The sequence below is a fragment of the Heterocephalus glaber genome, unplaced genomic scaffold (assembly GCF_053883595.1).
Source record: "Heterocephalus glaber isolate CG9 unplaced genomic scaffold, H.glaber_assembly_v1.0 deba00001497, whole genome shotgun sequence".
NCBI classification, from domain to species: domain Eukaryota; kingdom Metazoa; phylum Chordata; class Mammalia; order Rodentia; family Bathyergidae; genus Heterocephalus; species Heterocephalus glaber.
The window spans coordinates 11822421-11835111 of NW_028258320.1; the positions used below are offsets into that span (position 1 = coordinate 11822421).

General features: G+C 40.1%; 1 protein-coding gene across 2 annotated transcripts in view; it reads right to left on the bottom strand.

The window, feature by feature from the left end:
• Lrmda (leucine rich melanocyte differentiation associated) overlaps positions 1-12691 on the bottom strand; it is a 1370443-nt gene that overhangs the window by 27599 nt on the left and 1330153 nt on the right. For both annotated transcript variants that reach the window (XR_015440503.1, XM_087185375.1), the window contains exon 10: positions 1337-1439. Coding sequence is in view for 1 of the 2 variants with exons in the window: in XM_087185375.1 (XP_087041501.1) it covers positions 1337-1439 (103 nt within the window). In the remaining variant the exon portion in view is untranslated. The remainder of the gene's footprint in view (positions 1-1336; positions 1440-12691) is intronic.

Sequence of the window (12691 nt, forward strand, 5' to 3'; positions counted from 1 at the left end):
GCATGAATTATTATTAGTTGCTGTGCTTAAAACAATGCCTTGAGCATAGCAGCTGCAGAGTGTTGCTCAAAATCCTAGACCATTCAGTGTTAAGTCTTCTTTAGATACGTTTTCAGTTTCTAAGATATCACATGTGCATTCCCAAAATCAGAAAAGGAAAACTCTTAAGGATAATGATAGGCTGAAGAGGGATTCAGCAAACAAACAAACCCTGGAAAGGACCAATGTAAAGGCTACTCCATAGCACATCCTAGGAAATAATAGTTTGCATCACTCCCATAAAGTTAGCATCTAAAATCTTGACACCACTCACAAAAATCAAGACAGAGCCACAGAGGGAGAAGCAGAAGGCTCCAGTTACAGAAATAACAAGCTTCTGTCCATTTTTTTTTAAAAAAAGGAATCAGACAGAAGTCTCTAGTTGTATCAACTGAGACGTTTCATAGAGGAAGGTGGCTGACTTTCTATCAGATGTGTCAGTCGGTAAAATAATTGCTGGCAATAATGGTGCAATAGCAGCCTGCTTAGAGTCCTATTTATCCATGTCTGTTCTCTCTTTCAACTTCAAAGCACCCACTGCCTCACAGAGCACATCAAAATGACAATGCTGTTGTTAATGACAGTGGCCTAATGCAACACATAGAAGTCAAGTGATTTCTCTAGATAGGCAAAAGGAAAAAACAAACCTCACAGAGAAGGGAGACTTGAGTGCATATCTTGACACTCCATTTTAATTCATAAGTGGGGAGATGGAACTAGATTTCAGATTTATTCACCTTCAGGGATGAGTAGAGTCTTAGGTGAGACACGGAGAAATAAGGTCACTAGAAATATTGCCAAAAGGGATTATTTCTTTGGTGTCCTCAGTAATTTGTTCTCATATTGGAAGTGACCAGAAAATGGGAAAAATACAGGCTAACAGTCAACATCCTAGCCAGATCGTCATGAGGTTTACTGATAATCTAGGGCTTAGAACATATGAATTTCTAAAACAAAGATCACTGAACAAATGAATATGCTAGTCAAAGTCTTTGCTGCTACATCCTTCCCCGCTGCTGGGTCACCCCTGTTTGGATGATAACCACACAGGACACCACACTCTTAGGCACAGTGCTTTGGAGAGTACCCTTTGCCACCCAGTCTGCTATGTTTTCCACTTGACATACTTATATTCATTTTTCAAGCTCAGAGGAAATATCAGTTCCATTGTTAAGCCTTTGTTGATATTGTAGATCACTTCTCCCTCCCTAGAGATACTGTTTCCTTCTTTTTAATTTCATATAACTTCATGAATGCTTTGGTGTTACGGATTTGTTGTTTGGTATATGTACTATACCTTATTCTTCCAATACAAAATTAGGTCCTTAAAGAGCTCTTCCTTCTGTTTTAGGCATACAAGCATTCTGAAAATTTTTGTGTGCTTTTCTTGGGTAGAGAACCTGAAAAAATAAAAAGAAGTGTTAATCCAACCATATACATTGAACAGGTATGCCTGAGTTTTATTTTTAAGCAAAAATGTAACGGTTGGATCTTTTAAGATGATCGAATCATCTTGACCTAATAATAGTTCCTTCTTCCTGTCTGTTCATCTGCCTAGATTCAGAGAGAACTCAAGTCCTTGTCTCCCAGAAATCTCACAGGTGGTAGTAATCTGAAAATCCATGTTTTTTCTTTGCCTCCAAAACTTCCAGCACTGAACAAACATACAGTCAAAGACCCACAGTCTAAACCAAAGCAATGATATGGAACAATCACCAGTAATATGAGAGATGAGTCATAGAAGGTCAAGGAAATCCTGTCTTCCTATACATACACACTTTAAACTCAGAGGGAAGTATGCTATAGTTCATGAGACACATCACCTGTGAACAGTTGAGTTCTATGATGTCATTATTGAAGGCAAATACATTTGCCAACTCTTCAAAGGCAGAGACAAACACTTCTATTTGGTAAGTTTCCTTATTCTAGTTAGAGTTTACCTTCGTGTTTTCACTGCAAATGTTTGGTTCCCATTTTGTGTCTCTCCAGGAAAAAAAATAAAAGAGACTTCAGAAATTTTGGGAATCCCTGTCTTTATGAAGATATTTATCTTGAAGGGCCTAACTGAGAACTCCTTGTCATCTCTAAGGCAGCTCAGCCCCAGGAGAACACGACCACAGTCCAGCTGGTCTCAGCCCCCAAATGGGAATGCTAATTATTGAAACCACATCCTCCTTAATTTAAGATCTTTGAATGAACAACCAGAAGCTTGGACATCACTTTCCACCTGCCACAGTGTCAATCAATTAGGAGGATAAACTATTTTTATGTCAATCAAGAAATCCTTGGGGGTGTTGTAACCCGTTATGATGCATTACCCTTTGACCACTGTGACTTGAAGCCTACAGGATTAAAGACCATGTGCCAGAAATAATTAGAAGCTAATCTTAATTGTATTCACATATAAATGAAGCACTTAGCACTGGAGTAGTTATACTGTCTGGAAAAGAAGTCTGGGGAGCCCATTTTCCTGGGTGCCACCATTAGTATTGCTATTAATCAAATGTAGTAGGTTGAGATTCAAAGCTATTGCCCTAACACTGCAAATATTTAACACCAATGTGATTGCTATTATCCTGTATTAATGTCCTGCCACAAGGGTTAACAAGACCAGTATAGCAAACTGACTAATTTTCAATGCCCCTAGTACCCCATGGCGAAAGAGATGGATTTGCCAGGAAATAGCCATTGTGGAAAACAGCAATATATAGGACTGAAGCTGTCCTTACACATTTTAGTGGTTACAAAAACGTCTCCCCCCACCCTTGGTGAGTTACAGCTTACTGAGGTATGGCACTGAATCACTTTATCTTGCCCAGTAACTGCTCTGTTGTGCCTGGCTCAGGGGCATTCATCTGAATGACACCAACCTCAAAGTTGGAATTTGGGCTCTAAATCTCCAGCATGTGATATTTTTCTTTATGAGCCAGATTTCAGAGTGCCCAAAAGAAGAGAGAGAATCACCAACACATACACCTGGGTTGCACTTGTTCACAACTCATCTAAGCCATCGCAACATCCTGTCCTTAGAATGACCTTACAGGAAAGGAAAGCTAAAGGGAATAGCTACAAAAATGAGAATGACTGAGGGTAAATAAAACAACAAGAAGGCAGGCAGGGCTTGCAATGCCCAGACTGAACCAGAATAAAACAAATTCATTATACTGTAAATTACTCACACTATATGAGAGTCTATTATGGGGAATTTGTGAGAACTGAGAAGGGAGGGTGGTGGATTCCTAACACATTCAGAGCCCATTGATCACTCCAAAATCCCCAGGGTCAGAGAAATCTAACTCATGATGGATTGTTCATCATTGCAGAGGGCGAGTACAGAGTAGGTAAATGAAGCCCCCAGATAGCCCTGATTTCCATGGCGTGAAGTACATTGCAGGTCTGTCTTCTGCATTTGGACTGTGAATGGTTGAAGATAATGTGCCACCCTGGAGGCTCTGTACAGAGCTAGCTAAAATGTCTAGCACTCAGTATATTTCTGTTGACTTCAACAAGATGGTCTCGAAGATTTTCAGCTCTTAGCGTATAGCATAGCACAGAACAAGCATTCAGTAAATGTCAGTAATTAACTAGCTACACTATCACCTCCACCATTTAAACTTCCCTCTTCTACCATGGGTGCATAATCCACAGTATCAGGTTATCTTTTTCTTATTTGCATATCACTGCTTCATTCCTTCTTTTATTCATTCATTTAACACTTACTGATTGGGCAATTACTATGCATTATGTGGTATCAATTAGTGGTCTGTAGAGTGGTATAAACTTTGGTATTGGATGGAGCTGGGTCCAAAATCTGGCTCTGTTGCATTGAGGAAGTTCCTTAATGTCTCTAAGCTTCAGTTTCTACTCTGCAAAATGTGCATGGTGATAGTGTCTACCTTGGGTTATTGTGAAGATGAGAGTTTCCAAGTAAGATGTTTAGCACAGAGCTTTGCATGCAGTAAACTGGGTAAATGCAGTGGCCTCAAGTTCCAGCCTAAACCGAGGTATCACCGTGAGCATTACCCTAGCTCACCCAGCCTTTGTGAATTTTTTCTTCCCCTGAACTCAACTGATATTCGTTATATGTTCTTTAAGCTTAGTTCTTTTTTATTCACTTCACGGGCTTTCTTCCCTAGTCTATTATCCCCGAATCCCTACCTTTGCTTATGGAAAAACAGTTGCAAAGATGTCCAGGACAGGAGCAAATTATGAGCTGAAGCTAGGTGCAGATGAGAATCCATGTAGGAAAAAGTCTATCTTCACTTTATAGAGGAGGCTTGATGGAAGATGAATAGAATCCTTGTAGAGAAAACCAGGAAATGTGTAAGAAAGGAAAGGAATGGATAATTACCCACTGGTTATCTCAAAGTGTAGGGCCTATGCCATATTGTGGGAGTGCCCTGGAACATAGGAATTCAGTGGGAGAAGTTATGTTGAGGACAGTGGCTCACAAAACCTGGTTGGACAAACAGAAGAGTGCTCATGTGAATTACATAAGTTAGCGACCACCAACTGTCATGTTTATCAGCAAGTTTGGTCCCCAGAAGAGAATGTTCCACAGTGAGTTTATGTCTGCATTTCCTAAGCCCCTGTGGCACATCTGAATTGGGAGTCACAGGCTGGGATCCAAGAACATAATTCTAAAGGATGGATTGATCAGAGAGGTGAGAAAGAAGCAGTTACAGATCTCAAGGTCTCAGTGTTCTTGCGCCTAAATTGGTGTTCTTCCCACTCTGAATTTGTGAGTAAAGTTTTAAGAATGCATGCATAAGAGAATTAATTCGGTAGATTTCATCATATTTGTAAGAGGAGCTGGAATTGTTGTTGCCTTGCTTTACTTGGAGGAACACAATGAGGTGATCTGTGCTCCTTTGACATCCACTGAACAGTCTCAGGGAATTCTATGGAGGCAGTAGAAGAAAGAAAGTGAGGATGACCTCCATCTCACTTCAGGTTAGCGCAATTCACTTCTTCAAAATATACTGTTATATTAAAATAGTATACTGAGTTTTACTCTTTAAAAGCTGGGAAAATAAATCAGGAAAAAAAGGAGTGAAATTACTTAGTCAAGGTGTCTCTGCTTTCACTACAGTAGCCAGGCATCTGGCTATTATTAGTGCCCAGTGCCCAGGGACATGGACTTGGTTCGGGATTGCTGCCACATGGCATAGTTCACATTTTCTCCATTTCCCAATTGACAACGCCATTCTCATTTTCCTATTCTCATTTCTGCTATGCCCATGCAATGTCATTCATTTCTGAATGCCCCTGGCACTTTATCCTGACACGTTTTGCTTCCCTGCCTTGACTATTTTCAAGGACAATTCTGTTTATTCACATTAGCTTTGATACCAACATCACTACGTGATGCTTTTCCCACTTTAGTCCAGCCCCAGATGTCTCCAGATCTGACTCCTCTCAGAGATGAAATACAGTGGTACCTTGGTTCACTAACTTAATTCTTTCTACAATTCGGGTTGCAAACTGAATTGGACCAGAACCAAACCAAATTAAATGGCTAGGTTCAATGTTGAACTTACGGGGAAATTTGATTTGGTTCCCTTCCCATTCAGTTTGCAACCAGAATTGTGGAAAGAATTAAGTTCATGAACTGAGGTATCTCTGTACCCATTGGTTTCACTTGGGCCCACATCCTATAGGCAAGACTTGGGTATCTACCATGCTTAGAAAATAGGATTGCTGCATAGATATAAACCTAAAAAGTTCTACCTCATCCATCATGTCTTTTGAATCCTAGAGGTCATTCAAATTAGTATCCATTCAAACATCAACTTCCAATTATTAGCCCTTTGCAGTGAGTGCATAGCTATCTGTAACTCAATCAACACCCTTAATTTGAATAATAAAGAAAATGAAAAAAATATACTCACAAAAATAGAAAATAGATGAGATGTACTGTGGTATATCCATTCAAGGTAATAGTAATAGTATCTGGATGATCTAAGTTATACTTAAGAATATTTAATGGTATATGATAAATATTTATTTAAATCCTAAATGAAAAAAGTAAAACTCTATTATACAATAGCTTCTTGAGAAGTGGCAAATTAAGAGGCAAAGTGTTTCATATGTTGCAGATTTTTATGATTATCTTGCCTGTCTCTGATGGCTACAAGATGACTGCTACAGTTCTAGCCATCAAGTTTATATGCTAGTAGAAACAAAAAGAGAATAAGGAAAAAAAAGTGTTTCCTAAGTAAGGAGAACAAAACCTTTTCCCCAAATCCCATAGTGCAATTCTGCTTATGTCTCGTCCAACACTATGACATGAACAAGCCTGCCTGGAAGGTAGAGAAGGAGGAGGCTGGGAATGGGGATCATGTCAGCTGATTAATAGTGAGTAATAGAAGCGGTAGGTAGGTAACTGAACCATCACTCCAACTTCTGAGCCTGATCAATGAATTGAGCAAGGCCAAGATATAATAGAAACATTCCTCCTTCCTTTCTTTTCCATTTTCTTCTTCCTTTTACTCCCTTCTTTGCACTGTAATGCATAAAAATGTCAAGAGCTGCCTTGAAATCTTTGATCCAGAGGGCCTCAAAGGCCTCGCTGTGAATTTCCCCATTGTTGCTAGATATGTTCCCTTCCTGGAGAAGTCTCCCCACCTGGCTACATTTCTGTCAGCTAGCCTAGCTGCACCCTATCTGGTCCTCAACCTGACTGTTTCCCCTCCTACAAGCTTGCTAGATTATTCAGACCAACCAATAGCATCCTCCCAGGTAAACTAAGGGTCATCCCACCCTTGTGTCACTACAAAGCTGGCATCCTGCAGCCTCTTCTGGATCCATCTGCTCTTGAGTGCTCCCTGTGTGATCTTGCATGACCTGTGGTGTCCTCTCCTCTGGACTGTGAGTACATATGACTACAAGCTACCATCCTTTGCTTCTGGCTGGTACCAGGTGTGGTGTGTTCAGCCACTCTCTGTTTAGGGAAGAGATTCCCTCTGCAACAATGGGGTGAGTGGGTCTTGATCAGAGTTCTCCCCTCTTCCCTCCTTCTCTCCACCCAGTGCCCTATGCCAGGTACCTTACTGGGCACTGATATTGTAACAGTGAGGGAGACACATTCAGGTCCAGGCCAGAAACAACAAACCAGACTGGTAAATATGTACATGTGTATGACACCTACGTCAGAGAAGTCTGAGCTAAGTGACAGGGAAAAAGTCCAGCAGAGGAAGTGGAGGGTGAGAAGGGATTCTACAGTTCAGGGTGGCTGAAACTGAGCAGTTGAGGAACTTGAGAAAATTTTAGAGAGATGTCAGGACAAAAGGACTGGCTGGAGGAGAAGGAAAGGGGAGGCAGAGGCCAAATCTCACTGAGCATAGGAAAGACCTGAGATTCAGGAGTGGGTGCTGGAATGCTGCTTGCAGTACAATATGGATGGATATTTGCCTTATGGAAAACCTGTATGGAGGCAGCACGGAGAGCAGATTGGAAGGCATCGCCATGGAGAAAATGACATTTGGGCAGCTATGGTGGAATATTAGGCTCCGCAGCAGCAGAATGGCAGAGCTCTGGGGAAAAGTGGACAGTGGCTTATAGGGTCAGTTCAGTCACCTCGAGGGAGAGAGCCATGCCTGGGCACTAAGTGTGTCTACACTCAAGGCTTTCTGTTCTGCCATCCTCGTAAAGGTCAGGGAAGTAAAACTCACCTGCTCACTTAGAAAAGTCTAATAGCACATGGTGCACACTATTTCCTTCAGTGGTACCTCAGTTAGGATTCTCTGCATTGGCAATAGAAAATGCAGCTGCAGGGGCTAACACCGATAGATACTTTCCCACGCAAAGCCAGGGCTGGCTGTGCTGAAGATGTGGGAGCACACGCCACTTCTGGAGTTTCTCTTGTCAGAAGACAGCTGCTGCTGCAGTACCCATGATGCACTGAAGGCCCCAGAAAGTAAGAAAGAAAGGATGTGCCAGCATTGTATGTCCTTGTATCAGAGAAGAGGTATTCTACAACAGACCTCTCCAAAAGATTTCTGCCTATTCCTCACAGACGCTGACCACCCCTAGCTGCATGGGAGGTTGGACTGGCAAACACTGGCTTTTTGAATTCCTTAGAAAGAGGCAGAAAGGGAGAACAGTTTGGGGACAGCTGTCCATGAGCCAATCAGCAGTGTTTGTCACAAGTGCCTTTGCAAGCCTGGGTTATATTAAAGGGGGAGGGAGAAGCTGTGGAAGCAAGGATGTAGCAAAGGTCAGCCACAGTCATGAATTTTATGAAAGGTTTGCTGGGAAAGTACATTTAAGAAAATATATATGGTGACTATGATTCCCTTGACAGTACCGCGGAGTGATTTGCAATGTACTTGGTTTTCATGGCCTTCGTTCCAAGTACTGTCACTTGCTTTCATGTCAGACACTTGAGTTGTTTCAAAATCACTAGGCTGGCCCACTATTAAATTGCAACCATGTGCACGCACACACATGGACACAACAGACTCTTTCGAAGCCCCCAGTGCGTGGTAAGCTCTGAGCTTGCTCTTCTGAACACTGCAGCACCAACTCTATTGATTTGTTTGGGCAAATAGTGTTCTTTGCAAGACTGGAACTCAAGGAAGATTGGCTCTACTCTCTGCCCCAATCTTTTGCTGGAGATCCAAAGTCTATAAATTCCATTAAAGAATTTTGCATTCAAGGTATCCTTGATTCTCATGGCAATCCTGCAAAGCAGGTTTACCCTTTAAAAAAGGAAACTAATCCAAAGAAATGAAATGATTTGCTTACAATCACCTAGTACAGGAGAGGTCAGCAGCAATTCCTGAGTCCAAATCCCAGGTCTTTCTAATGCTGGATGATTTGAAAGACTATTGGGGAAGGAAGAAAGCAAGGATGTTGAGGAATGGAGGCAGGGCAACATTGGTAATTTTAATTACAATTGTAGCTGAGAAAGATCTAGAAAGGAGCTCTTCTGTTTATCTGTGCTAACAAAGCATTCAAAAACTTAGTTGTATAAAATATAAACTATTTTATTATGCTCATGGATCCCGTGGTATAGGATCTCAGTTCATATTGGGAACTGTGGTTCATCTGCTCAGTGGAATCTGGGTCCTCAGGTAAGAAGAGTTAAGTGGCTCTGGGTTACTCCACGGTGGAGGCTGGAATGTTCTGAAGACAGCCACTCACATAGTCTGGCTCCTAGTCTAGAATGACTCCAAGGATGGGTTCAAATGAGACCATTGACTTAAACACTTAAGTTTAAGACCTCTTATTGTGGCTTGAGCTTCTAATAACATGGTGACTTTGGGGTCATTTGACCTTTTTATGTGGTAGCACCAAGTTCTAAGAGGATGTATTCCAATAATAAAGGCAAAATCTGAGTGAGATTTTATGGGTTAATTTTGAAGTCATATAGTGTCTCTTTCATCATACTCTGACGGATGAAGCAGTCTCAAAATCTACTTAGATTCAAGAGGAAGGGATTACTCTTATGGGAGTAATGTCAAAGAATATTTGACTGTGTTTTAAAACCAGGGCAGAGGCTAATCTATGCTGGTTATTTTTATTTGTATAGATATTGAAGAGGAGAAATGCATTATATTTTCTTTTTGAAGGTTTTTATCTCAGTATATTTATCTGGCTCTAATATTATCACTTATCAGCTAGGTGATAGTAGAAATCACTCCTACATAATTTCTCTGAATTCTAATTTCTCTGTCTTTGAAATGGGATGATTACTAATATCTCAGAGAAACACTAGGCTGCCATGAGAAGGAATGAGGTAACATATGCAAAGAGCTGAGCAAGGATCTATTCAACATTTCTTTAGTACATACTTCTGGCACTTACTATGTTTCAAGCTCTGTTCTAAGGATTTCATAAAGATTATCTCTTTAATGCTTATTCATCTTTATAGAATAGATACTACTTTTATCTTCATGTTAGCAATGAAGAAAATGAAATGCAGGGAGGGTGGTGACTAGTCTATGGTCCATAAGTGGCAGGCCAGGAATTGAAATGACAAATGTGGCTCTAGAATCCACATTTTCAACCACTCTGATGTGATGCTTTTCAGCAGATAGTACAAGTGTGAATGTGTACATTCCTGGATGACTTGTTGAGAACCCACAAATGGCAACACAGGCCTAGGATTTGGGAGTTTGCAAAGACTTTATTCATCCCCTAAACCATGACAGTGGTTCAAATCTAACTACTCCCATTTGTTGTGCATGTCTGTGACCAGTGATGTTGAACATTTTTTCATATGTTTCTTTGCTATTTCTACATCTTTGTCTGAGAAATGTCTGTTCATTTCAGATGCCAATTTTTGGATTGAGTTTTTAACTTTGGGAGGTCTGATATTTTAAGTTCTTTATAGATTTGAGATAGTAGACCTTTGTCTGAGGAACAGCAGGTGAAAATTTGTTTTGCAGACTGTGGGTTGTCTCTTCACACTGTTGGTGGTTTCACTTGCTGTTTAGAAGCTTTTAAATAAGAAAAGATCCCACTTGTTGATTGTGCTAGTTCAAAGGCAATTGAAGTTTTGTTCATAAAATGTTTTCCTACACCAATGTCTTCAAGAGTTCTACCTAACCTCAATTCCAGCAGGTTCAGCATTTCTGTTTCAATATTTAGATCTTTAATGCATTTTGATTCTAGTTTAGGGGATGGGGAGAGATATAGGTCTAGTTTTAATCTTTGGCAAGTTGAAACCCAATTTTTCCAGCACCATTTATTAAAGAGTCTATCTTTTCTCCAGTGAGGGTGTTTGGCTCCTTTATTGAAGATGAGGTGGCTGAGTATGTCTGGGGGGTGTTCCTGCATCTTCTAATCTATTCCACCAGTCCTCAGGTGTGTTTGTTTTCCAGGACCATGCTGTTTTTATCACAGTAGCTTTGTAGTATAGTTTCAAGTTGGGGATTGTGATACCCACTGCCATGCATCTTTTACTTAGAATTGCTTTTGCTATTCTAGGTCTCTTCTGGTTCCAAATGAATTTTTGGATACTTTTCTCCAGGTCTGTGAAGAATGCTGCTGTAATTTCAATTAGGATTGCATGAAATCTCCATAGCACTTTTGGAAGTATGGCCATTTTCACTATGTTGATTCTTCCTACCCAGGAGCAAGGGATATCTTTCAATTTTCAGATATTGTCTTCAATCTCTCTTTTCAGAGTGCTACAGTTTTCAGAGAAGAGGTGTTCGATTTCTTTTGTTAGGTTGATTCCTAGGTATTTCAATTTTTTGGATGCTATTGTGAAAGGAATTGTTTGCCCTATTTCTCTCTCAGTGAGTCTGTTGTCCATGTAGAGGAAAGCTATTGATTTTTGTGTATTCACCTTGTATCCAGGTACTTTTACTGAATTTGGTTATTAAGTCTAGAAGACTTTTGGTGGAGTTCTTGGGGTCTTCTCTATAGAGTATCATGTCATCTTCAAATAATGACAATTTGACTTCTTCATTTCCTATCTTTATTCCTTTTATTTCCTTCCCTTCTCTAATTACTGTGTTTAATGTTTCCAAAACTATGTTGAACAGGAGTGGTGATAGTGGACATCCTTGTCTTGTTCCTGATTTTAGTGTGAAGGATTTCAGTTTTTGACCATTTTGTATGATATTGGCTGTTGGTTTTTCATAGATGGCTTTTACCAGATTGAGGTAGAGAGCATCTATTCCAATTTGTTGGAGAGTTTTTAATCGTAAATGCATGCTGGATTTTGTGAAATGCTTTTTCTGCATCTATGGAGATAATCATATGGTTTTTGTCCTTGGCTCTATTGATACAGTGTATTACACTGATAGATTTGCATACGTTGAACCATCCCTGCATCCCTGGGATGAATCCCGCTTGATCAGGGTGTATGATCTTCTTGATGATCTTCTGCATTCTATTTGCCAGTATCTTATTAAGGATTTTTGCATCTATGTTCATTAGTGAGATAGGCCTATAGTTCTTTTTTTCAGTTGGGTCTTTCTCTGCTTTGGGGCTCAAGGTGATGCTTGTTTCCAGGAATGAATTTGGGAGTATTGCTTCCCTTTCAATTTCATTGAAGAGTTTAAACAGTAGTGGCAGTAGTTCCTCTCTAAATGTCTTGTAGAATTCAGCAGTGAAGCCATCAGGACCCATATTTTTCTTAGTTGGTAAGTTTTTAATTACATTTTCAATTTCATTGTTTGATATTGGGTTGTTTAGAAATTTTAGGCCTTCTTCGTTCAACTTTGGTAATTCATACATATCTAGGAATCTGTCCATTTCTTCTGTATTTTCCATCTTATTGTCATATAGGTTCTCAAAGTAGGTATTAATGATCATCCGGATTTCTGCAGGGTCTGTTGTAATTTCACCTTTTTCATTCCTACTTGCATGTATTGGGGCCTTTTATTTCCTTTTTCTGAGAAGATTGGCTAAGGGTTTCTCAATTTTGTTTATTCTTTTGAAGAACCAACTCTTGGCTTCATTAATTTTTTGTATTGTTCTCTTAGTTTCCATTGAATTGATTTCTGCTCTGATCTTTATAATTTCCTTCCTTGTATGAGCTTTGGGCTTGTCCTGCTCTTCTTTTTCTAAAAGCTTGAGGTGAAGCATCAGGTTGGTTAATTGGACTCGTTCAGTTTTCCTAATATGTGTATTCACTGCTATGAGTTTCCCTCCTAAGACTGCTTTCATTGTGTCCCATAGATTCCAATATGCT